Below are 27,645 nucleotides of genomic sequence, written 5' to 3'. Positions count from 1 at the left end.
ACATATCTTCCCTACAGCCGTAAATCTTCCCAATTACCCAGAACAGGAATCTCCAACTTATGTCCAGTTCATAGAACATGAAGCCACAGAGCCAGCTACAATTCCACATGTAGCAATTCAGAAGGTCTGCCCCCAGAGGTGCACATTTCTCAGCAGGGTGCCTTCTTCAAGCTCATATCCCACCATGCTCAGCTGTGCAGGAAGCCTCACTTGCTTCCACGCAGGAACGTTTCCCATCAGTGACTCATTGTCTTTCTCAGTCATCATCTAGCTAATTGAGAGATCGGTTGATTCTCCTTTGTTCTCGTTCGTAGGATCCCAGTTTTACTAAACCACCCACACCCCACCCCCTATTTCCATACAGTTTGGAGACTTCTAGAGAAGGTTTTTCTTCACTGACAGAAAGAAAATAGGCACTGCTGACACTACTCTATTTCCAAAGTGGATGAGACCTTTGCTGCTGTCTGAGCTGGACTGTAACCAGGAGACAATGAGCCAAGAAGGCTAAAACCGTGGAGGGTCTAGCAGACTGGGCTCTCAACAACATGGCTAAGGCGCTGTACCACATTTGGACAGTTTATTTCCTGAATTTTTGTTCTAATAAATAGAAATACTAGTTAGGAGCATTCCAGGGCACAGCAGGCATCAAGGGAGGACATAGATGCATAGAAAAGATTGTCCTCAAATTATATAGGAACGTATAAAAAAGAAGTAGGTAACTCCAGAGATTAACAGTTCTAAGCCAGGTCCTATGTATAAGTCCAGCTCAAAGGGTTGGATGAAAGGAGAGGTCTAAAGTATTGACAGAATTAACATTGTTTTATGATTTAACTTGTTAAAGCATTCTCTCCATTCATATGTGTGTGTGTGTGTGTGTGTGTGTGTGTGCAGAACATTCAAAACATGCACACGTGTGCATGTAGCAACAGCATTAAGAGGGAAAAATATAAAGTATTCAGACTGAAAATAATGACTTTTAAGGTCTAAAAGGTGGATGCGTGGGGGCAAAATTAAAGCTAGAAAAACATAAAGGAAAATGTGCTGAAGTGGAAACTTCATTTGCTTCTTTCTTTGGAAAGTAAGTTACATCAAATGATGTTTTGCTGAAGCAGACACGTGAAAGGACATGTAATACTTTAGCAGGAATACACACACACACACACACACACACACACACACATCCCCAGACAGGAGCTTGAGCATTGATTCACGTGACTCTGCCTCACTATTCCTTGCTGGCAACATACATGTATTGATTCACCTATTGTGGTGACTTCATACAAAGAACTCACCAAAAAACTTCTCGTGAGGTTCTTGTGGCTTCTTGCTGCTTCCTCAACCTTGGGGAGGTGTTGGGGACTAGTTCTAATGCTTTGCCTTAACTTGGCTCCCCAAATCATACAAGAATCTATGTGTCTAGACGCTGAGGGTCCCTATCCCCAATTGGTTTTTGATTGATCAATAAGAAGCCACCAGCCAGTGGCTGGGCAGGATGAAAAAGGCAGGACTTTTAGGATTCCTGGGCAAGAAACACAGGGTGGAAAAGAGGGAATTCCTCCATGAGGGCATAGGACAGACCATGAAGGATCAGGATAAGACAGCCAAAATGTAGATACAAAGGGAAAGTGGCCCTGTGGGAGGGCTGCCCAGAAGGAAACAGGGCAGCAAAGATAAAATATAGATTTAGAAAGTGTTAACTCGGGAATACTGGAAGGGCATGTGTGTTAGCCGCAGGGAGGTTTGGAAGTGCCCAGTCATTGAGCTACTTAAGGGATATCAAAATGTAAAGGTTGTGCATGTGGTTGTGTGCTTGTGTGCATGCTTATGTGTGTGTGCATATGTGCGTGCATGTGTGTGTGCGCGCGTGCACGCATGCATGCGTGCGTGTATCTTTTCATTTGTGATCCAGAGAACTCCCAGCAGTGCAATTACCTGCTGGGAGCTCAGAGCAGATTAACTGTTCACTACTACAGTTGGTTGTCAAGCCGCATGGTTTCTTCTGGATTGAACTGCAGTTGCTGATTCTTGTGTGGTGTCTGCCAAGTTGAACGATCTGTAGTTGCTGATTCATATTTGGTGTTTTGATGGTGGACTGGACTGAGAACAATGAAGACTAGAATTGCCCCAAAGAACTATTTCTAAACAGATCCACTTCCCCCATATCCTGTTAACCTTTCTTTTCTATTACCTCTGATGGGTAGAGAGGAGGTTAAGAAAAATTTATGCCTATAGTGTATCAAAGCATGCATTCATGGATAGGCAGTGTTGCTGCCAGAAGATACTGATTTTTAAATGCAAATCTCAATGCTAGCATGGGATAATCTCTATAAGACATTGGTCAGGGAGATAACAGAAAACACCCCCCAGCCCCCCCAACACACACACACACACACACACACACACACACACAGAGCAAACTACCATGCCATTGTTTGCTAACCATAACTAGATTGTGAGACCATGCTGCTGAAGACTGGTATTAAAGTGTATGAATCACCTGCATCAACACCTCCATCATCCACGGCTCAGGGAACATCACAGAAGAGGGGTAGAAAGAGCATCAGGTGAGGAGGGTAGCAGTGAAATGTTGACTTCTAGACATCACATGGCTGTTGCTTACCTGTACAAGAACAAGCTTGACAAAATATCAGCAGAGACAGGGAAGAGGACCCTGAGGCCCCACTCTTAGTGGAGGAGCCATGGACAGTTGCTGTTCCCCAGGAGAGGAGGCTAACTCTCCTTTGGGAAACTTGGCTGTTGGTGGCCCCACACCCATGTGCATGCGGGCAGCATTACTTGGACTCAGGTAGTGACAACAGCAACAAAATAAACATGAAGCAGTGAAGGAGCCAGGAAGAAAGGCACTAGGAAGAGTTGGAGGGAGGTAGTGATGGATGGATAAGATCAAAATATATTGTATAAATGTATAAAAATTTAAAAGTATATATGAGATACACATATAATCATTCACGGGGCTGGGGAGATGGCTAAGTGGGTGAAGCATCTGCCATGCACGCATGAAGAATGGAATTCAGATTCCCAGCCCTCACATAGTTGTCAGGCAACATGTTGGCTCACCTGTAATCTCAGTGTGTGGGAGATGAAGATGAGGGAACCCAGGGGCAAGCTGGTTTGATGGACTAGCTTAAGTAATGAGCGCTAATCCCAGCATCAGTATCTATGATGAAGAGCGACTAAGAAAGACATCCAACTCCAACCTCTGTCCCTTCATACAAACATGCACTTGTGCACTTGCACCTGCATACACAGGGGAGTTCACACACACAAGAACACCATTACACACCTGCCATACATACACACATGAAAAAAAATATACTCACAGAAAAAGCAGGAAACAAAATTTTGGTGAGGGGTAATATCAAAATGGTTTTATCTCAAAGAGTCTCTTAGTTAGGGTTTCATGAGTGTGAAGAGACACTATCACCAAGGCAACTTTTATAAAAGAAAACATTTAATTGGGGCTGGCTTACAGTTTCAGAGGTTCAGTCTATTACCATTATGGCAGGAAGCATGGCAGCATGCAGGCAGACATGGTGCTGGAGAAGGAGCTGAGAGTTCTACATCTCGATCCGAAGGCAGCCAGAGGGAGACTCTCTTCCCCATTGGGTGGAACCTCACCTACACAGTGACACACTTCCTTCAACAAGGCCACATCTCCTCCAATAAGGCTATACCTTCTAATAATGCTGTTCCCTGACCACTGAAACACCTGAATCTATGGGGGCCATAGATTCAAACCACCAGAACGCCTTTATGAAGCGACTTACAAAATGTACAGAACAAGTGGAAGAAGTCTGCGAGAAATAAGACAAATACAGACTCCACACGAATTCACCAGTGTCAGAAGAAAATAATTGTACTTTTTGCTATAATTTAGAAGCCCAGGGCACTTCCTAGAACGTGGTTCTCAACCACAGAGAGGGGAAGGGGAGGTCTGAGTCAGGGGGAGCTTCAGTGTGACCCTTTCCCCTTACCAACTCCCTCAAGTTAAAAATCACTATTATAGCATGGCAGACATCACTGAAACAAACTGGAAATAGAAGGCAGCACCTGAGAAACAGTCAGCACATGAAAGAAAGCCCATTTTAGGTGGTTTGGGGCAAAGAAATGACTAACAGTTTTTATATTTCTTTCTCTAACATAATCATGAAATCAGTGTACTGCATTTAGACATTTGAACATAGCGGCCGTTACCATTGTTGAGGCCTGCCCCAGCCCCAGCATCGCTGTAGCCATTTTGTTCCATATTGTTCCAAATAGTTTCAACTATTTCATATTGTTGCTGTGATATGCTTGCCAGTCATTGACACACAGAAATAATTGACTCAGAGCAGGTTCATGTTGACCACATACCCTGTTATGTTTCGTATGTTCTGAGGTTTGTTTATCTTAAGAAATTCCACAAAGCTTTAGGTAGGACCCATCAAATTAAAGGTCAATATGAACTGTTATGTCTAGAACGGCTTGAGTGAGCGCCAACCACTGGGCAGCACTCCTGCACCTGCACTGTAGTTTTTACAGCTTTAGCCTTTATAAGCTGACAGAGAAATATGTTCAGGGTTGTAGCCTCATCCCTGAACTCTAAGCTATGGCCTTGATCGATCAGTTTTAGGGTGTGCATTCAATAAAGCATCCCTGTCTGACTGAGAGCAGTGTTTGTGTGGCACCTCCTGGACCCCAACAATCATTACTTATTAGATGTACATTAACATTTTGAAATTTTCACACTTAAAAACTACATAAGATTTTTATTAACACATAACTACTTTTACTTGCTTAAGGAAAATACACATTCCTACACCCACTTCATGTTTTTTTGTTGAGACAGGGTTCTCTACATAGCTCAGGCTGGCATGGAACTCACTAGATATTAGACAGCCTCCTGCCTCAGGTGTCTGAATCAACATTCAGATTATAGGTGTACACCAGCCTTTAGGTTTTTTTAAAGCTGTACATTCAATTTGAAGTGATAGATAATTGAAAAGAAAAGTATCACATTTTTCTGAAAGCCAGAACAATTTTATTTTAAGTTACACATAAAGCAAATTAGTTCTTCTGGGAAGTTGATCCACATTTAAGATGCACTAAATAACAACAACAAAAACATTCAGCAACAATGACAAGAGTAACAATGTATTACTAAAAAGTTTAACAAGGTTAAACAAATATAAACCTTTAATTCTCCCACAGAGTTTTAGTCACAGAAAATTATAGATTAGATGCTTTGTTGAAAAACCCATTTGAGAAGGTAAAAATATTAAAATAATTGTTCTTTTCTCTGTTTCCATAAATACAGAATACCTTTGCAGGTTTTATCTGAAGAAAAACGACTTGAAAAGAGAATCCCTGGGAAGGAAAGGCCAGGAAAAAGTCACTGAGGACACTCTCTGCTTGAGCTTCTCTATGGTATGTGGGCAGAAAGAGCAAACCAGCCTTCTTCATTTTGCTTTTCAGTCTGTTGAACAAAGATGCAGAGAGGAGTCAGACATGAGCCCACTAGAGACTCACTGACATTAGATCAAGTCCATTCAACCAAGTCCCCTCAGTGTTACATGGCACAACAGTGTCAGCTCTCCTGGCAAAGCTCCTGCCCACAGAGACACCAAGCAGCTGGCTGCCTGCTCAGCAGCTGTCCTAGTAAAAACCTAACTTGTAAGAAGAAATCCAACATGTATTCAAACTGTGGATACAATTTGAAACATAAAGTTATTGGATCTTGGCAAACTAAGTGATACTAAGTTCCATGAACCATGGGTAACTGTGTCAAAGAGATAACTTTAAGTTTTTCAGAATGTAAAAATCAGAAAGGACAAAATTTAAAGCCAGCTAACTGGGGTAGCTAACTGAGGCAGTTGGTGCATTCACGCTGTGTCTCTCCTCTATAATATAATATCTTCCAATATCTGTTACCAGTTTACTTCTGGAAAATCAACTTTTACAATTCTAAAGATATTTTTACAATTCTCTATGATAAACACTGAAGTTTTCAACATTATCAAAACAAAAAAGCCTTCTGTGAAAAACCTAAATAAATTGTAAATGTTTGGCTTCCAAACAGTCTGAACCAAACCAGAACGTATGAGAACATACAAAGCATTCACTTATTCCCTGTGTAACATCTAACAAAGGCACCCTCAGCTGTGGTACACTGGCGTACAGTACCCAGACCCAGGACTCTGCCTATCCCAAACTCTACTTAGTCACACCAACATCGGCAGGAGCAGTTCCTCAAATCTACGACCCACTAAAGACCATGGTTCTTGGGAATCAAGTCTGAAAATTCCTAGTAATTCCTAGTCTCTGAAGGAAGACACTGGGAATGCTACCAAATCCTAGCTTATCTCTTAGTTACCATATAAAGACAAAACAAACGTATGACTTACTGTCTTTCAAATGAAGATAAACACAATTTTCTATCATGTTAAAGACACTAAGAACAGGAACTAAGAATGGATGTTAGTCCCCTTCACCCACACTCTCTCGGCCCTACACAGTACAATGATTATATTTTACAACATACCTTTGTTCTTGGATTAACTGGTGTGAACCTCCCACTTCCTGAGGTGGCGTTTAGTGGAGAACAGGAATTGCTGATCGCCCCTGACGATCTATTCATGAGAAAGAAGCAGGTAGTCAGAAGGTGGATTTACCACTAGCCATCAAGATTGTGCAACTGCGCTCTGTAGTGGGAAGAGCTTGAAAGGGTTTGGCTGACAGGTGCAAACGACAGGTGACAGGTCGGAACACTTTACCAACACAAAACTTCAAGTGAATAGTTTACTCTTAGAGTAGTTTAGATTTACAGAAAGAGCAAAGGCTCAGCATCTCGTGTGCCCCTCATCTCCATCTCCAATACAGCTTCTCTTCTAACATCTGGAAGTAACACATCACCACTGACCACCCAACCTGACTCACTATCAACAACGTCCAGCTTCCATCGGGGCGCTCTCTGTATGACAGATACATTCTGCAGATTTTGACAGATAACTGCGCATGCCTTCCATATATAATACTATACAGGTAAGATTTCTTTTTTTTTTTTTTTTTTTTTTTTTTTTTTTGGTTTTTCGAGACAGGGTTTCTCTGTATAGCCTTTGGCTGTCCTGGAACTCACTCGGTAGACCAGGCTGGCCTCGAACTCAGAAATCCGCCTGCCTCTACCTCCCAAGTGCTAGGATTAAAGGCGTGCGCCACCACAGCCCGGCACAGGTAAGATTTCTAAAGGCTGTGCAGTAGTGGGAAGGTAGTCAGGGTAGCCTGGGAGCGATGAGAACTGGAGCACGGAACAGGAGATACAAGAATGCAGGGTGGAGACAGAAAAGCTAGGGAAACTCCTTCCTGACCCGCCCACCAATCACGTGGCTCATCTAGACCAATCAGCTTTGTGTTCACTCACTGCAAGGGATAAAGTGCTACTCGTCAATGTACCTGCCCTGGGGTATAGCACCTCCTAACTTTGTCATCATAATGCATACAGATTTCCCCATTTTTGTGTTAAGCAGGCAACCCTACTTGGTTAAACTTATTTCTCCCTTTATTCTCTCTCTATCAGTGAGTCTGTCTGAACTTAAGAAGATAACGAGTGCAGAGAGAAAGGCACACAGACACTTGATGCTTGAGTACCAGCAGCCCTGTGGCCCTACCTTCTTGAACTGACCCCACTGACAGGAGACACAGTATTGCATTTTGAACTCTCTGAAGCCTCCACTCCTGGAACAGATACCTCGATGGTTCGCTTTCCTTCTTCTAAAATATAAAAGTAAAATTTCCTTACTTCCCACTAATAAAAGTAACATTTTTGCTCAATTTTAATATTATCAGAAATTATGCATTGTAAATTGAGGTGTTTATATCTTTTTATCATGATGGCTCATAGAAACACTTGAGAGATGCTTCTTAAAATGAACTGTTAAGACAAGAAAGTTTAGCTATTTGTCAATTTGGCAGCATGCCAATTTACAGAATGCCAGAATCTTCCAACAAGTGGTATCACATCAGAGCAAGAAGTGGAAAACAGTGGGCCCTTAGATATACTGAGCAAGAGGAAAGTGGGTGAAGGGAAGGAATGTGGGGGTGAATATGGTTAAAATACATGTATTTGCAAAATTGTCAAAGAATAAAAACCCTTAAAAATTAAAAGAGAGCTAGCCTTAAAGTTTAATTTTTCAATGTGATAAAATCAAATAGGGCTTCATTTACTTTATAGCTATCAAATGTGATCTGAAGACTGACTTGCAGGAGCCTCTATAACTATGATGGACATAAAGTATTTCATTAATAAGTGTCTGTTGATTGCTTATCTACTTAGGAAACCCTGAAAATTTGCATAATTCGACTTTGCTTTGGCACGGTCATATGAGAGTCCATGTCTGGTGCTATAAATCTGCTCAAAATCACACGCAGCAAAGGTCATAGGTCCTGGGTAGAAGAGACATACTACTGTTGTCTGGCTAAACTGTCATGTCAAGCTGCCTTCTAAGTATCTCTATTTACAGCCACAGAAAAAATGCTACTCCCAGCTTTATTCAGAGCAGCATGGCTTGACAGAGCACAGTGGTGAACGCAGACCCTTGGCTGCTCACGGTGCTGAGGATAAGAGCCGGTAAAGAACCTGACTCTCAAAAGGACATTTATTTACAGCTCCTCCTCCAAGGCTCAGGGAATATTATGGAAGAGGGTAGAACAAGTGTAATTGCAATTGCTGGAAGACAGGGAGCGGGATTGTGTCCTGGCAGAACCTGGCCACTGACATCAGGACGGCACAGCGCCTGTGGTTGCCTGCACTGGGCCTGAGCAACAGTAGAGTAGGGAGTCCATGGAACCCCACCCCTCTGTGCTGAACCATTGGCTATGCTAGATCTGGGAGGTGGGATTGTTACTGTGCTTTGTTGGATAATACCAGGAAGCCCCCCAGGCTCTGTGGGATAGTTCCATATCAGTGGTCATTCAAACCATCCTTAAAATCAGTGGGTTACAAAACAACTTATGAACATGAGAAAGGGACTTGTAGACAGGGGGCTGGCAGGGGTGTAAGAGAAAAGGGACGAGCAGAGGGTGAGGAGAACCAGAACGTATTATGTTCACGTATAAAACTGTCAAAGAACAAAGCTGACTAATTTTCTAAAATTCCCCCAGTTATCCTACAAAACCATGATACTGCTTACTCTAATTTTCTTATACCCCACAGAGGTTATTATAAAATCAGGAATCCTATTTTGGGTGTTGGATACTAGATGAGACAACAGCACTGAAGGTAAATGTCAAGCTTACAGAACTCGATGAGAGGCAACGCCACATTCAGTCACAGATCACACGTTAGGCTGTTTTGTTTTACGCTCCCCCACTAGTCTCAGAACCAGCTGACATTTTCTCCTGCACTTATTGTTTGCTGCGGTCCCCAGTTTGTCGCTGGGATACTTGAGACCACACATGGCAGTCACCTTGCAGAGTTCATATGTATCTCAACAATTTACACATTTGAACCAGAATTTGCCTCCAGCCTTCATGACTATGAAGAACTGAAGACAGCTAGTGATCAACTGAGGAAACCTAAAATAAACACAAAGGAAAGGCTTTGCATTACCTGCTACTTTCTAGTAATCCTCAAGAGTCTGCTTTCTTGTTCAGAATTTCAAAAACATAATTTCCAACCGAGGTAAAAACTCTTAGTGGGAGCACATAGGTAACAGACTTCAGCCAGCCATGCAGGATGCTCGGTCCCTGTAAGTGCCACGGCCTTAGCATCTCAGTGCCCTCAGCACTGACAGAGCCCTTTAGTTCCTCACAGTATGCCTTAGACTGGGCTCCAATCAATACGTTGATATAGCACCACCCTCCAAGGCATAAATGCATTTCTGGCTAAAAGCCACTTTGACCTACTTCATTTAATCAGCACTGTTTGAACAGGACTACTATGAAAACAAATTTTTAATTTATAATTCAATCTTTTTAAATATTCTTTACATATTTTTAAATGTAACAATGTAAAAACTAAGTTGAGTGGAAATGTTTTCCTGGTTTTAAGAGAGCAATTATTTATAATCTGATATGATAACATTTATAGATAATCTAATTTTGATGCTTATACTTTATGCAGCATATTTCCTAAGCGAGTCACATACTCTAATGAATATTTCACGTGGATGGGGTCTCCCTGGATGCCAGAGACTGGCTATAGAACAAGAGATGGCTTTCTAAACTATTTCTGCCACTTACTCTCTGACCCAAGCCAGCTTCTTCTGGTACAACACTGGGGTACCAGGACACAGTACGCCTGGGGTTCTCTGGTACAACACTGGGTACCAGGACACAGTACGCCTGAGGTTCTCTGGTACAACACTGGGGTACCAGGACACAGTACGCCTGGGGTTCTCTGGTACAACACTGGGGTACCAGGACACAGTACGCCTGAACTTCTCTGACTCAATAGGAGCTTTCACAGTTGAGAGAGTGAAACCACACTTCTAAGTTTCTTAGTCATGAATCAATCTGTGACCCACCGGCCCAAGCTCTGAGAGGTGACTCAACGGGTGACACTGGTGAAGAGGAAAGGTTCAAGCCAACCAGTTGCTGCTGCTCTATCAGCTGAAGCAGTTTGCTGCGAGCCTCCATGCTCTGTCGGTTCAACTCTGCAATCCGCTCCTCCATGCTACTTGGTGTTAGAGACTGAACTGCTGGGAAATTCTTCAGGGGGAAAAGATATAATAAATTTATCATTAAAACCCATCCAATTCTGACTTTTCTACTAAGCAATTTGGTATTTATGAGCCTTGCTATAAACATCAATGAATGATGAGATAAAATAGTTTACAAATCATTTAACTGAAGAATGCGGGCTAAAGCACAAGTATGCACAAATTCTAGGTAGATAGATAGATAGATAGATAGATAGATAGATAGATAGATGATAGATAGATAGATAGATAGATAGATAGATAGATAGATAGATAGATAGAGACTATGAATCACAAGAGCAAAGACATGTCTGCCAGCGAGGTAACTGTCCTATTGATGACACTGATGACAGAGCAGAGCGAGGACAGACTACACTGGAATATCTCTGAGTCTGAAAAGAATGTTTTTAAAACTTTAATCTTCAAACAAGGTTCATGAATTATCATGCAAAGACTTGTAAAAATATTCCTTTGCTTGTAACTTCAGAGATCTGATTCAGGAATATCTGTGACTAGAGAGGAGGAGAAGACAGTAAAGTAGTCCACATAGAGAGTAAACGCCCAAACAATACAAAACAAAAAAACTACTCCGGAGATACAATGTAAGTTTAACTTGAGAAGCCCAAGAAAAATCTACTTTCCCCAATCATAAATAAAATAATTTTATTTAGTTACCTTAGAAATGACTAATTTGAACTATTGATTTGTTTGCTTTTTATCTTTATTTTTTTTTAAAGATAAGTAAACTAATAAGAATCCATTTGTATTTCCAATGTAAATAGAAAAGGGATAGTAAAGGCAGCAGTATCAGACCTCCCTTCCCAGGCTAGTATTTGTAATATTTAGAAAGGGCACAGGCTCAACATTTGTGTTACCTTCTTAAAACGGACAGTGATCTGTTTCAAATGATCCTCAAAACTCTACAAACACATAATGTAATATGCAAACAAACTTGTGCCTGAACATGGCTGCTGCCCACCGCCTGCTCCTTCCTGGCTTGCACACAGACGCGGCTCCTACTTCCACCTCCCACTTTCCTTACCAAAGCACTCAGTCATGAGTTGAAAGCTCTTAGGAATGTGGCTATCTCAGAAACCCCTTATCCCCAGGCTGCCCATACCTTCTGACAGCAGGAGCAGTGTCAGATCCTTACAGGAGTTACCTTTGTTCAAAAAGGGTCAAATAAAGGACCCTCTGTGACCAGGATGTGTCATGGACACTCCCATCTGGGACTCAGATTCACAGTTCTCCCCACAAACAATGAAAGAAAGGTTTAAGTGATCAGATTAGTCAACAGACTTTACTTACAAAATGTCTTCATTGACAGAAAGACAGATCCACATGCTCTTACTCATGTAAAGTTTACAAAAGCTGACCTCACCGAAGCTAGGAGCAGATTACCCCGTTACCAGGGCTGGGAAACAGTAACAAGAAGCAAGGAGGCTTTTCCAGTGGGGACTAAGAACAATTAGGGTTTTTTGTTTGTTTTTCTGTTTTTTAAATTTATTTGTTTTTAAAAGACACATCTCATAGTACAGCCCAGAATGGTCCGACAGCCACTAAAGCAGCCCTGGTTGTCCTCAAACCCATGTCAACCCTGCTTCAGTCTCTTGAAGATTACTGAGCCAACATGCCTGGCACCAGTTACACAGGAAAAGAAATCCTGCTCTCTATGGAGGATCAATGCTCCTCAGAATACAAGCAGACCAGCAGTTCTGGCATCGAGGCTGGACGAATTACAAAGGAACTGGCCAAATCCCAGACCTGCTCCGTCAGGCACTACATCATGGTGCAAGATCTTCAGATTGCTCACATGCACATTAAAGTCTAATTCTTTAAATGTAATTTCTATAGGAAAACCCATTCTGTGCCCTAGAAAAAATTATTCAAGAATTAGGGGCCAACTATTCTTTAATAGGCCACATTAAGAGTAAAGTGCTTTTAATTAAAATCCAGTTGTGCAGTAAGCACTCTAGGTCCTCCTAATTCCGCATCATTCATTCCCAGCCTATCCTCAGCCCTCTCACACATTTTCCTTAGTTCTATATTCTGCATTCATGTATTTTTTTCTTTTATGTTGCAAAACAAACTAACAGGTAGGTTTTATCTATCTCGTAAAGAAGATATATTAAAGCTATACAGAGTCACTTCTGAAAAGAAACCTCTTTGGATGTCTGTTACAGCCTGAGTATGAAATGTATCAACTCATATATTGGGGCCTTGCCTGCCAGCTTATGGGCTTTGGGGAGTGACTGGCTCCTGAGGGTTTTAATGAAAGAGTGATCCTCTGAAGGATCTATAATGTGATAGTATTATGGGTAGGCGATGACAGGGAGGAGGCAGAGCTTAGCTAGAAGAATTGTATCACCTGGGCACATCTTAAAGATGTGACCCTCTGACCCTCTGGGCCACCATGAAATAGTGGTCTCTATCACGTGTTCTGGCCACCATGAGAGTCTGTTTGTCTAACCTAAGGGCCAGAGCAATAGATTCTGCCTCAGGGAGTAACCCCTCTGAAACCGTGAGCAAAACCAAATCTTTAGTTCCTAGCGGTCCCCTTAGACTGCAGTGACAGATCTAACAGTGCTCCCAGTCAGTCTCAGCTGATACTTACAGCAGGCACTTCGCTGGCACTTCCCTGTTTGCTCGGCTCCCGAAGTCCATCACCTTGCTCTCCCCCTGAGCTGGTAATATTGTTCAGGTGAGCCTTGATGGCTGAATTCTGCAGTGTCAGCTCAGCAATCCGGGCCATTATGTCCTTCTTTTGCACCAGTGCCTCAGTTGTTCTAAGCTGCTGCCCATCTCCAAGCACTGTGGGCTCTTCTGAGAACACGGGGTTTCTCGATTGCTGAGTGCTGGGAAGGGAACTGCAAGGGGGCTGTGACAGGCTAACAAATGGTGGCTGGCCTCTGTTCTCCAGGTCTTCACCCATGTGAGAGACTCTCCACCTCTGAGTGAAGAGACGGTTTTCCTCACTTGAGTTCTGAATGTCTGGATCAATAGGCAGGGTCTTCTTTTCCCAGTTCTGCTCCTTCTCTATGACTTCCACAGTAGGAGGAATTCGTGGAGCCGGACGAGTCTGAACAGTTCTCCTCAGTACTGTACAGAAGAATTTTAAAACAGTTGTAAGCATCTTACTTTTCAATCAATCAGTGCATAATCACAGTGTCATGCTGTCATCATAGTTAAGGAAGTATATAAAAGAAGGGTTTAGCTTCTGAGTGCCTACAGTATTCTCATAAAGGAATAGTGCAATCACGTGCAGAAACTTTCATATTCCTGAGACCAGTGATTAGCACTCTTGTGAAAAAAATATGTGTCACAATAGTTTTTAACATACTTTGACACATGTACCTCCTACCCAGAAACAGTGATGCATGCCTGTAATCACAAATGAGAAGGAATGATTGTGAGTTTAAGGCCAGCTACATAGTGGGACACTGGTGTGTGTATGTGGGATGGGGGAGGGGAATTGGATAATTACTGTAAGGAATAAAAATCTAATATAAACAAACATCACAATTCAAAGCTGACTTTCTTATTCTAGACATAATTAGTAACTCCCCAGAACCCTAAGAAATAGTAAACTACTGAGTTAGAAAGCTGGAAGAAACATTAAAGTAAACTAATCCCACATGCTAGAATAAAAAAGAGGTGTCTTAGTGAATAAGGAGTGGGCAAGCCACCAGTACTTGGCTCCATCTCCATTTCCACCACGCTGATCTGACAATGACCTGTTTGCTGTTTGTAAAGTACAATTCTAGTAACAAGGACTGACCATTTTCTTAACCTCTGGAACCTCTTCAGTTCCTTTACTGAAAACACATCAAAGTACAGAAAACTTAGAGTCCCAATGATAAAATTTAGCTTCTACTGTTCTGCAAGAAAACATTAGTAATTTTTAAAGAAATAAAAATCCATGCAAGATATGTACAATCATGAAAAAAAGAGAAGGATCTGAAAAAGTACACTCTTCAAAGAGACACCACCGCTGACAACTTGTGAAAAACATCATTGAAAACAGGAGCTAGAAAGCTGTGTCAGCAAAAGTAACTAGCACACACTGGAGTCGTCTCAGCAGAAGTCACTAGCACACACCGGAGCCATCTCAGCAGAAGTCACTAGCACACACTGGAGCTGTCTCAGCAGAAGTCACTAGCACACACTGGAGCTGTCTCAGAAGTCACTAGCACACACTGGAGCTGTCTCAGCAGAAGTCACTAGCACACACTGGAGCTGTCTCAGCAGAAGTCACACTGGAGCTGTCTCAGCAGAAGTCACTAGCACACGCTGGAGCTGTCTCAGCAGAAGTCACTAGCACACGCTGGAGCCATCTCAGAAGTCACTAGCACACACTGGAGCTGTCTCAGCAGAAGTCACTAGCACACACTGGAGCTGTCTCAGCAGAAGTCACTAGCACACACTGGAGCTGTCTCAGCAGAAGTCACTAGCACACACTGGAGCTGTCTCAGCAGAAGTCACTAGCACACACTGGAGTTGTCTCAGCAGAAGTCACTAGCATAGGCTGGAGTTCCAGTCTGATATCCCAGAGAGAACTGAGTCCCCAGAGTTGTCCTCTGACCTCCATAGACAAGCCATGGCATCCACATGCCTACTTCCCTCTCTCAAAGTTAATTAATCAAATTTTAAAAGGTGGAGAGAGATAAAGGAATATAGTTAATGTTGTCAACTGCTGGCCTCCACACAGGCTCACATGGGTGAGGGAAACCTCCCAACACACACACAAATAAACAAACAAAAATAATTAAAAATATTTTTTCAGGGCTGGAGAGATAGCTCAGAGGTTAAGAGCACTGACTGTTCTTTCAGAGGCTCTGAGTTCAATTCCCAGCAACCACATTGTGGCTGAAAACCATCTGTAATGGGATCCAAAGCCCTCTTCTGGTGTGTCTGAAGACAGCTACAGTGTACTCATATACATAAAATAAATAGTTTTAAAAAATATTTTTTCAAGGACCAGTGACACACAGTTCAGTGGGTTAAAGTCCTTGCCACCAAGCCTGATGACCTGAATTTGATACCTAGAAACCACGTGGTGGAAGGCAAGAACCCACTACCACAAGTTTCCTCTGACCTCCATGTGTGTGTCATGGACATCTACATGCACAAACACAAACACACACACACACACACACACACACACACACACACGTCCACACGCACGTTGGTCAGCAGTGGCGGCATGTCTTTGAAGAGTACTTTTTCAGATCCTTCTCATTCTCTGTCTCGGCTGCCATGATTGAGAGGCTTTCCTCTGCCATGCCTTGTTCTACCACCATTCAGAAAGAACAGAGATAGCTGACCACAGACACTGAAGCCAGGAAACAAACACAAGTCCTTCCTCCTTCAAGTTATCCTGTGATTTTCAGAGTGATGGCTGGGTGCAGGGGAAAAATACATGTGCACTAACGTGCGTGTATTTATGTATGCATGTGTGTGTATTCACATATATGTACAACACATATATACATACAAACACATTTATCATATAAGGGAAGGAAAAAATAATCACAGCTTCCATATAAATATAAAGAAGCATGCTTACCATCCTGTAGAGGAGAGAATTCCGAGTTGCTCTTCTGCCTGGGTGGTGTTAGCATCACAGCTGGCTCGAAAATATGTGCTGGGAAATTATTGGTCAGATTCAAGTTTTCTGTGGAAGCTGGCCCTTGAGAGAGTTTAACAGGCAACTCTTCCTGTGGGAATTCAACCATTTCTTCCCCTCTGAACATCAATGGCATGGAGACATTACTGCTTACAACAGGACCCTCTGAGAAAGATAAGAGACACTAACGTGAGAGGAACAAAAAGGAAGCATGGGCACACGCACCAACTCCCCAGACCCCTGGGAATATTAAACTACTGAGTCAAAAAGCTAGAAGAGACAAGAAAGTAAAAATCCAGTGTTTATTCTATTTAATTTTTTGTGTGTCTCTGTGCGTGCGTGCGTGCGTGCGTGCGTGCGTGTGTGTACTGCTTTCAGAAGCTCACAAATGCCAGAAGAGGGCTTCAGGTGACCTGAAACTGGAGTTATGGGCAGGAGTTATGAGCTACTACAGGGGTAGTGAATCTGTGTCTTATGCAAGAGTAGTAAGTGTTCTTAACCATGAAGCCATCTCTGCAACCTCTAGGTATTTTATTTATTCTTAAATGCATTTAGTAGTATGAAAATCCTCAGAGTCCTCACTCTCTTAACCATATCCTCCTTTGCCAGAAACTTACAGGCAGGCTGTGTTTCAGTAGGAAAAGCTGTGAAAGACACAAAGCTATTGTAAGAAAGCCACTCACAGACCCAGCACCCACTGCAGGACCATTAGCTTCCTAATGGTCATGACAAATAAGGCAAGAATTAAACTTGAATACACTGACTTCTGTGTACAAACATTGGTCCAAACAGGATAACTTGGTAAGTTATGTGTCAACAGTGTGGTACCTCCTGTGCTATCCTAACAGGGTTATAAGGCTGAGACGTAGGAAGACGTGACCCAGACTTCACCTGGATAACATTTCTGACTTTCCCCCAGGCAATAATGAGAATTCCTCATAACAACTGTGAAGTACCATAACCCCTGGGTTTCTCACCCTTGAGTAACTAAAGGTTTCTTAGTAGCAAAGTTAACTCACCAACATTATAGTAATGAGTATTAATAGCAAAGCCCACCAGAAGAGAGTGACCCCATATAAGTTATATTTCAGTCCGTCCCTTCTTCTAATCCACAAGCTCTACCTTCTTTGCTTATTACTACTCTGAGGATATTAGGTAATTTAGTAACAGTCTGAGAACAATAGGACGCCACCTACCTACATTATCCACAAGTCTTCTACCCACAGTTGCCCTTTCTGATGCTTGGCTTTCTTGTCTGGAGTTATTTATCACAGGACAGTTCTTAATGGCATGTGTGAGCGATATAAGCTGCTCATCTGTAGTAACCATGTACTGCTGAAGTCTCGCCTGAAGAAAACCACACATCACCGGCATAACAGACATCAGTCATTATATAAAGAGTAAGCCATACAGAAATGTGAGTGAGTGTGTGTGTGTGTGGTATCATTTTAAATACCTACCCTAAAGCAATGTTATTCATAATTATAAATGCTCTAAAGGAATCATGATGATGAAATGATTAAATAAATAACTAATTACTACTACTAAGTACTCCACTATCAAAATTAAGTCTTTTTATAGAGCTTTTAATTTGAAAAATCTTTTCATATAGATTATCTCTATGACTAGCTACAATAAGAGAGTGATACACTAGGTGGGGGAAACTCAATGGAGCATTCATGGGCACTGAAGTGGATAAACTGTCACAAAAACATATTATGTATGTGCAACAATGCTAAGAGCAAAAGAAAAGCACCACATTCTATAAGTAGTCTAATTAAAGCTTTCTATGAAAGGTAACTGTATTTAGTGTATACTCAGATTCGTCTATGTATGAGTATATATCTACTAATGTTATATAATTTCTAATTTAAAAGAAATAAAACATCACACCAACTGATTAGATGTATTATCTGTCATATGGCTGAACATGTTTGGCATTCTATTCTTACATTAAAGGTCAACTTCATTGTTTAGAAGTTCAGATGGATTGGTTCTTTTCTTTATCTTTTCCATATTATAGATGTAAATAGGTAATGTAAAATCAACAAGTCTGACTACAACCACAAAATGCAGGCCTTTCATAAATACTGGCATATGGCTCTTACAGGCATAGACGAAGGAAGGGAAGAGGGAAGAAAGAGGAGCTGTATGACCTGCCGAGACCTTATAACAAAGACCAGAGAAACCAGTGAGACAGCTATGACACGTCATAGGTGCTGATAAATGCAGACAGCTAATAAAAGTAGGTGTAGTACCAATTAGGTAATGTCAATGAATAGAGCATAGGGAACAACTCTCTCCCCAACTTCACTCACGGACTCAGTGGTCTTCTAAGCTTCCCCATCTAGGACTCGAATAGACTTTTCAAACTCAATCTACATAGAGCCAAGCTCCCCTTGACTCCTACAACATACACGGCAGCTTCATCTTTTAAATCTGAATCCCAAACTGCACAGTGACCTTTGGATTTTCCTTCTCACATCCTTTCTTTTGCTCTGTTTCCAATGGGTTTGGTTGACCTTTAAAATACAATCTGAATTTGCTGAGTCTTCACCCCATGTTCCACTTCTGCTCTAGACCACACTACTAAGCCCCATCTGAATCAATCTCACGACGCCTAGATGCAATGCTGGTACCTTACCTAGTTCTATCCTCAAACTGTAGTCTGACACAACAGAGTGATTACACAGGGGCACCAGAGAACAGCTTCAATTCTCCAGAGAAACCAGTAAAGACACCTTCTATGCAGCATTAGTCAGCTATTAACTGGAGGCAGTTCTGTTTGAAAATGAGACTTCATTATATTCTTTTTGGTAGTATCAACTCTTCTTAGGCAAGCATGGCAGCACATGCCTGCAATTCTAGCATGCAAGAACTTGAGACAGGAGGATTACAAAGCCAAGGTCATATTAAGCTACATAATGAGACCCACTCTCAAACAGTAACAAGAAAGACAACCAAAAAAAAAAAAATCATCAAATCTGATGGCTGGTTTTCTGGAAGCAGCTATGTTTAAAAATAGTTTTGGGTAAAAAGACACTGTGGGATAAGAAATAAGGACAATGATGTTCAATATAACGAGTTCTAAGTTTAGGATAGTTACGCAGAATCAGAAAAGTACACATATCTCACTCATAAATAAATGTAGTCATTTAAGAACAAAGTAAATGTATGTCTCTTTCTTTCTACATATGTATTAAGTATTTATAAGTACTAATTAAGTATATTATTGTTCAAACAGCTCCTAAGTGGTTAGTACCAGAGTCAGGGGACACAAAGGCAGCCCTCTCTGCCACAGTCCACGCAGCACGGTGCAGTGAAATATTCATCTTCGGGTGGTGATTAGCACAGCAGAGCACAGCGCATGCTTAGTAGCCCAGATGACTGGCCTAAGACTTCAGTCATACCATGCCTCTTCTCTTCAGTGGTTCTCCATTTCATTTGCCTAATTCTTTAAACTTAGCATGCAAAGAGCCCTGTGTGAGGTCCTTATCTGATCTTACCTCTGACTGTTCTCTCTACTTCACTTCCTCCACCCTGCATCCTGCAGGACTGTGAAGCCCCCATTATACCTCTGCGCCTTCCTTTTCCTCTGCCTGTCTTGCTCTTGTAGCAGTCTGCAAGTACCCACACCAATAAAACAATGAATAAGACAGTCTCTGTTCTCAAGCATGCCGAGGACTAACCATGTTTTCTGTGATGAGGACTGATGTATGTCTAACGGAAGTGGGTAAACTCAGTGATACAACAAACACATCAAAAGAGGAAGACTGCTCAGTCAGTAACATGCTTGCCACCAAACATAAGGACCTGAGTTCAAATCCCCAGCTCCAATGTAAAATGCCAGGTACAGCAGCACATGTTTATAATGTCAGCATGGGGGCACAGAGACAGGTAGATCCTTGGAGCTCACTGGCCAGAGTCTGGTTAAACTGGTGAGCTCCACGTTCACGGAGGAGCCCTACCTCAAAAAATAAGATGAAGAGTGATTGAGGCTGATACCAACATCAACCTCTGTCCTCCACAGACTTGTACACACACATGAATACATAGAGTCACATGACGCATACAAAGAGAATACTTAAAGAAGCACGTCAGCAGCCAGTGTTCTAGAAAAATTAAATGCCTTTTTATACTGAAAACAATCCCAGACAGCATCTAATATCAGTGCAGAAGAGTTCAAAGGCTCTGCTCTCCTTTCCTCTAAAATGACAACTGGCTCCCAGAACACTTCCCACTCTGTAAATGAGCACGGTAGTAGTGGCTACTGAAATGAAGACCCTGTTATCCCCACTCCACAGCATACTTCTTAGAAACAGCAAACGTATCCCAAGTACTCTATGCAGCTTAAGTTTTGACTAAAGAACCCTGGCATAACAACTGTTCATTACCACCCACTGCTGCTGCTGGACATGACAGGTCGTCACATCGGGGCAGCTAAGCCGTCTGCTGCTTCAGGAGAACCTAGCATGCATGTAGACATGCTCACTATCACACATGGAGCCTTTGGGAGAGCATGCAATACCTGCATGGTACTATTTTCTTCTCTGAGGAAAAGAATTTCAGCTGTCAGGGCATCAATGAGCTCTCGGTGGTCACCTAACACCTGTTCCAGCCGCTGCCTTGTCTCTACTTCCTTCTGAAGTTGGATTTCACTCTGCAAAAGACAAGAAGAAAAGTAAACTCTTACCAGTAGGATCACACACTGACAAGCACACTTCTACAAAGAAAAGATAGCAGAGATACTTAGAAGCAAGAACCATGCCAATGATGAGATTTAAAACTTTCATTAGCAGGCTACAATTAATTCATAAAAACACACTTTCTTTTGTCCTAGTCTCATCTTAAAGAACTACTTTTTTTTTTTTCATTTAAAAAGTTAAGGGCTGTGCACAAATAGAGTTTGAATACAAAGTTCATCTCTAGAAAGAACATTGACATCTGACCGTGACAGGAAGCTACATGGAAACAAACAGGTCAGCTAGAAGTTAAGAATGAGAATTAGGTTTTTCACTCTACACTCTTCATTTCATGCTGTGTGATATGCTGCCAATCAGAAACTGATTGTTAAAATATAATTTAAAACAAGTACTATATTGACTATTTCTATGAAATATCGTAACTTTGAAAGTAAGTGAAATGTTACAAAGCACACATTACTAGGCCTGCTATACCCTCTAAGCACTGGCAAACTTTCAAGGACTACAGACTAATGGGAAAGAATCCTGGGAGGTGGGAGGATAACAGGAGTGGGAGGGAGATAGGAGAGAATAGGGTGACAGTAATCAGAATATACTGTGTGTGTGTGTGTGTGTGTGTGTGTGTGTGTGTGTGTGTGTAAAATTGTCAAAGAACTTGTTGATTATAAGATAAAAGGGGAGAAGAAACCTACTGGCTATGATACTGTTCATAGCATAAAAGGCACATGAACAGTACTGTGAAGGGAAAATGAAATAATCACAGAATAGGGGTCTACTGAAAAGACTCACATGTCTGACAGTACACAAACCTTTCATTATAAGGCAGTTTGACGAAGACACCCCCAGATGACACATCAATCACAGTGATAGAGCTACTACTTAAACGTTTCTTAACATTTTTGTCATATTTGTTCAAGAGATTTAAGTACATAATAAGTAAACTGCATCTACATTTTTAATCTGTGCATGTACATGTGTGTGAGGATATGCATGCATGTGAACCTCAAGTGCCATTCTCAGAAATAAAGGCAAGGTCTCTCACTGACCTGGAGTGGAGCTTACCAATCAGGCTGGCTCATGACTGGCTGGCTCATGAGCCCCAAGGATACCACCATCTTCACCTTCCCAGGATTTTTAATTTGGGGATTAAACTCAGGTACACATGTGTTCAAAGCAAACACTTTGGCAACTGAGCTATCTCCCCAGATCCTTACGTAGACTTCATAGGAAATTAATTCTATACCACCTAAGGACCAATTATTATTTATAAGCAAACAATTCTTTATTCTATAAATTATTTTCACAATAATAAGACAACTCCCATTCTACAGAGACCACAGTTTTCCTGCCCATGAAATTTATAGATGATAGGCAAACCAACTCTTCCAACAGAGCTGATACAGGAGCAGCAGCCAGCAGAGGAAAGCAACTATAGTTAACAATGCTATTTATCCAAAACACCCAATCAGCAATACTTGCAGCTGGCATAAGATATTACTTTATTCACAGCAGATTTATCTTACTAATTACATTTTTCTAAAATTCACAGTAACATCAGAAATATTTACCTAGGCATATATCTAATGACAGAGGGGGCTACAAGCATAAACTTTACTAGATATACCAGAACTGAGTAAAATACAACTATTCAAATTTAACTGTTCTTAGTTAGAGGTTGCAATAAATTAAGCAAGGAGAAAACAATCCATATCTATTTATGCCTGAAGAGAAGATTCCCATAACCTGTACCCTTACCTCTTTAAGGTACCGAACCAGGCGGCAGAGAGAGCTCACCAGTGACAGGGTGAAGCCTGTGAGTCCCTGACCACCCTGCAGCCCCTTGACCTCACGCCCTGTCCACCGCTCGTACTCTTCCATTTCATGTTCCACTTCGTGGATCATGTGTTTGAGGACATCCAGGCTGGAATTATTGCTACTTGGTAAGTCTGCAGAGGTTGTGCTGGAGGATAACAAGTTTTTCTTCTGCTTGGAGGGAGCACGCATATCTTGTTTTCTTTTCACTGAGAACGACAAAAGTCATTCTAGTTCAAAACCGGGGAAATCACAACTACAAATTTACCAGAAAAAGTTTTGATTATTCATCTTTTTTTTTTTTTTTAAGGTTTTTCGAGACAGGGTTTCTCTGTGTAGCCCTGGCCCTGGCTGTCCTGGAACTCACTCCTGTAGACCAGGCTGGCCTCAAACTCAGAAATCTGCCTGCCTCTGCCTTCCAAGTGCTGGGATTAAAGGTGTGCACCACCACTATCCAGCTGATTGTTCACCATTTTTAAAAAGAAGTTACCACAGTCTTTATAATACAAACCTACAAATTTGACACAAAGTTTACATTATCTATAGCTAACATATGATAACACTCTGTGACACACAGTGTGGGACAGAGAGGGTTTCTTAGCTTCCCCTCAACAAACTCACACTTAAATACATGCAGTTGGACAAGCTCTGAGAAGACATGTCTAACAACTCATCTGTGTAAAGTGGAAAAGCGTGCACCTTTACTTGGCAGCTGCTTTTGCTTCCTTGTGTTCAGCACCTGGCCCACGTCACTGGAGTCTACAGGCTCAGCAGACTCCTCAGTCTGAAGCCCAGCCTGGATTCTCTTGACAGCATCCGTTGCATTCAGAGCAGCTGGAAATGAAGAACACAGCAGAAAGCATTTTAAGAGAATAGCTTTCTCTAAAAACAGTTCCACTAATAGAGTCATCAGGATTTTAGTCCATGTATAAAGACTCCAAAATTTAAGTAGCATCTGAAAACTACTGTGTTCAAAACAAACAGACAAACAAGCCAACCTAAGAAAGTATGCTACTGGAAATACTGCAAAGGATCAACTAGCCTTTCTGATCCTCTGCTGAAAGCTCTGAGGACGGAGATCCTGGAGGAGTTCTTTGTGACTGGGTAGCGATTTTCTGCTGAATATCAGTCCATAGTTGATTGATTAACTCAGAATTCTCTTCCTTTAGCTGGTGAAGAAACCTATAAATTATGGGACAATTAGAATAAATAGGTGCTATTATTTAAACTGTCCAACTGCTCATGTGTTTGATTTACAAGTTTTCAGCAATTCACAATTTAAAAAATGTTACTGACTTTATCTGACAAGACAATGTGGTGACTGAATGAGAAATGTCCCCCACCTAGGTGTATACAGTCACATTTTGGTCCCCAGCTAGTGGAGCTGTTTGGGGAAGATTGTGGAACCTTTATGAAAGGTGACTTTGCAGGAGTAAGTCTGTCGGTGTCAGTAGGGGTGAGCCTTGAGAGTAAGCCCTGCTCCACTTCCTCCTCCTCCTTTGTGTTTCTAGACTGCCAATGCAATGTGACAGGCTGGCCTCCTGCCCCTGTGCCTGCGCCATGCCTTCCCTGCCACAATGGACTGTATCCCCTCTGCAACTTTAGGCCAAAATAAACTCATTCTTCCTTAGGCTGCTTTGTTGGAGTATTTTATCATAGTAACAGAATAATGCTAATACAGACAGGTAAGAAGACCAAAGGCCCATCATCTTAGGGAAGAAAGTTTCTATGTTAGCCTGTGTGTGTGTGTGTGTGTGTGTGTGTGTGTGTGTGTGTGTGTGTGTGTGTGTATGTGTGTATGTATATGTGTGTGTGTATATGTGTGTGTGTGTGTATATATATATATATATATATATATACACATACATATATATATATATATGTATATATATATAGTGTCTCACGCTTCTTCCTCTCTCTAAAGTAATTATTTACGTGTGGCTCTGCCCTTGTGGTTTCTCTTCCCTCAGGAGAGCCAGTTTGCTCATATTAAAGAAACTGTTTTCCACCAGAAATGGGGCATGAGTGAGAAGAGGAGCCTAGGGACTTAGTACTTGGAAGCCCTTTCATGACAGAGCTCAGCCTTACCTACAGATGTTACAGATTGTCACTGACAATGCTGATATTTAATTTCTCACTTAAATTGAGACTTAAGAAGTGAGAAGACAGAAAATAAAAACAAATGTCTCCCGTCTAATGAATGGATACGTAACTGTGGTATAGCTATTCAACAAAATACTATTCGGCCAGAGAATGGAATGAAACATTGCTGTGTATTACAACATGAAAGACACCAGACACAAGAGATAGCACACTGCATAATCTCTATATGACATGTCTAAATAGGCAAATCTATAGGGCCGAAAATATATTAGTGGTTATTCAGTACTGAAGGGGTTGGATGGAAATGGCGATTCTTTCTCCAATAATGCCAAGGAGGAAGTCAGAATAAAGCTGCAATAACACATAAGATGAAATTAAATATGAATATGTAAGAATTTGGAGATAGTACACGTGTATGTACACACTGAGCAGCACATATCTACAGCACAGAAGTTAAAAAACAAGCAAACAAAAAAGGCATGGGAGCAGTATATGCTGGCAACCCCAGGACTTGAGACACCAAGACAAAAGGATTACAAACTGGGGATCCTGGTGGGCCAGAGGGTAAAACTGTGCCTCTAAAATTAAATTTTCATAATGAAAACTTTCATAAGGTGCATTGAGACACTTCAAGAAAGCAACAGAGGAGCCAGGCAGTGGTGGCGCACGCCTTTAACCCCAGCACTTGGGAGGGAGGCAGAGGCAGGCAGATTTCTGAGTTCTAGGCCAGCCTGGTCTACAGAGTGAGTTCCCAGACAGCCAGGGCTACACAGAGAAACCCTGTCTCGAAAAAAAAAAACAAAACAAAAACAAACAAACAAAAAAAGAAAGCAGCAGAGGAATGGCAGTAAGATTAATGAGAGAACAAATGCTAGGGAAACAAAATGTGGCCAGGAAATGGGGTGAGCCTCCTGTCTATAACTCCTCACTGAACAGATAATATCAGCTGAGGACAGGGGAGACAATCCTACAACTTAAAGGGCCAACTATGTCGGATAAGGAGAAACTGACCTGGACCCTAAACTATGGCCCCGTAAGTCTAAAGGCAGAAAACTAAATGTTGAAGGTGAAGGTAGTCAAGTTGTTAGTCAAAGACAACAGATTTCTTACAAAGGAAGAAAATTACTATAGCATCGGGCTTCATAAAGCAATGTACAAGGCCAACTGAGAGTGAGAGTGCTGCCAAGAAAGAGTGCTGCCAAGAAAGCCAGCCAGTACTTCAAATACAAAAGCTATAGAAAATGTCTAAATATTATGCAGAGAATGAGAGACCAGATAACACTCAGACCTAAACAGGATGTCTCCAACAAATCCCTTCCTCAGGCCTCAGGGAACCCTGCAGAAGAGGAGACAGACAGAGTGTAAGAGCCAGAGGGGACAAAACACCAAGAAAACAAGACCCCCTCAATTCACGTGAACAATGCTTCTATGAACTCACAAGACTGGGAGAGCATGTGCGGGCCTACATGGTTCTATACCAGGTCCTCTATGTATGTATCATGGCTCCTGGGTTAGTATTTTTATGGGAGTTTTTGAGTGTGAGTAGGAATGGGTTTCGGATTCTTGTGTCTTTCTTGGGCTCCTTTTCTTCTGTTTGTTTTGTCTGATGTCAGTTTTTTCTTTAAAATCTTATTTTATTTTTAAATTATAGGTAATACAGAACATGTTGTTTATATTATAATTTATAATAATTGTATTATCTCTTAGAAGCCTGTTTTCTAAGGAAAGACAGAAAGGACGTGGATCTAGTTGGGAGGGGAGGCAGAGAGGAACTGGGAGGAGTAGAGAGAGGAGAATCCATAATCAGCATACATTATGTGAGGAAAAATACCTATTTTCAATAAAAAGGCAGGGGGATGTCTAAAGAATGCAAGGAACGTTCTATTCGTGAGCCCAGCAGCATGGAATAACTAACCAAGATTCAACTTCAAGACAATCATGGAAACAAAAAAGGACTGGATGAGCATTTAATAATTTGTTCTTGCCTATAAGATAAAAACAAACAAAATCATGATAGACAGTAAAGTACAGTGTGTAAATGCTTTATGTCTGTCAATTAAAAGCTAAGATGCAACTACAATATGGGGAGAAATGCCAAACAATTAGCTTGAACAGTCACTGTGCAAAGGAAAAACAGGAAAACACACAGCAGTCAGCAAAGATTAAATAAGAACAGTTCTCATCGACTTACAAAAGGCTCATACACAAAGGTAACATCACAAGAGAACTACCATCTTCCTAAATACCAAGACTTAAAAAAAAAAAAAAAAAAAAAAAAAAAAAACCCAACAACAATGAATACACAGAAAAGAGACAGTGTGCAAGCCTATGATCCTAGCATCCACGGGGCTAAGGCCAGAGCTGACAGTTGTGGCCAGCCAGTTTCACAGTGAGATCAAATCAACCACAGAAAGGAACAACAGTACAAAGAACAGAATCATGAGTGACTAGACAAAGCTGACATTCAACAAAGCTTACCTCACCAATTGGAATTTCTAAATTGACTAGGGAGGCTATATCCACTACAGTGCATACAAGGAACACAAATAATATAAAACAACTGCAAAAGGCTAAATATAAAACACTATATATAAAAAGCAAAGATAACGCAGACCATCAGAAACAAGAAGTAGAGGCTTTATTTCCTATCTCAGGCAAAACAGACTGCAAGAGGTTATGATGCTAAAGCCATTGATCAAAGTAAAGA

The 27,645-nt window shown here is 41.5% G+C and overlaps 1 protein-coding gene across 2 annotated transcripts in view; it reads right to left on the bottom strand.

The window, feature by feature from the left end:
- Positions 1-5,013: 5,013 nt before the first annotated feature.
- Positions 5,014-27,645, bottom strand: part of Spice1 (spindle and centriole associated protein 1) — a 42,555-nt gene continuing 19,923 nt past the window's right edge. The window contains exons 8-18 of one of the 2 annotated variants that reach the window (XM_034515894.2): positions 23,878-24,017; positions 23,535-23,669; positions 22,779-23,044; positions 20,849-20,980; positions 17,517-17,667; positions 16,261-16,485; positions 13,309-13,793; positions 10,521-10,704; positions 7,665-7,767; positions 6,542-6,629; positions 5,014-5,476 (exon numbers count right to left, since the gene is read on the bottom strand). In XM_034515894.2, the coding sequence (XP_034371785.1) occupies positions 5,423-5,476; positions 6,542-6,629; positions 7,665-7,767; positions 10,521-10,704; positions 13,309-13,793; positions 16,261-16,485; positions 17,517-17,667; positions 20,849-20,980; positions 22,779-23,044; positions 23,535-23,669; positions 23,878-24,017 (1,963 nt within the window). In that variant the 3' untranslated portion in view covers positions 5,014-5,422. The remainder of the gene's footprint in view (positions 5,477-6,541; positions 6,630-7,664; positions 7,768-10,520; positions 10,705-13,308; positions 13,794-16,260; positions 16,486-17,516; positions 17,668-20,848; positions 20,981-22,778; positions 23,045-23,534; positions 23,670-23,877; positions 24,018-27,645) is intronic. The other variant, XR_004608014.2, reaches the window with a different exon arrangement.

The sequence above is a fragment of the Arvicanthis niloticus genome, chromosome 12 (assembly GCF_011762505.2).
Source record: "Arvicanthis niloticus isolate mArvNil1 chromosome 12, mArvNil1.pat.X, whole genome shotgun sequence".
NCBI lineage: Eukaryota > Metazoa > Chordata > Mammalia > Rodentia > Muridae > Arvicanthis > Arvicanthis niloticus.
This window is presented reverse-complemented; position numbering and strand designations above follow the sequence as displayed.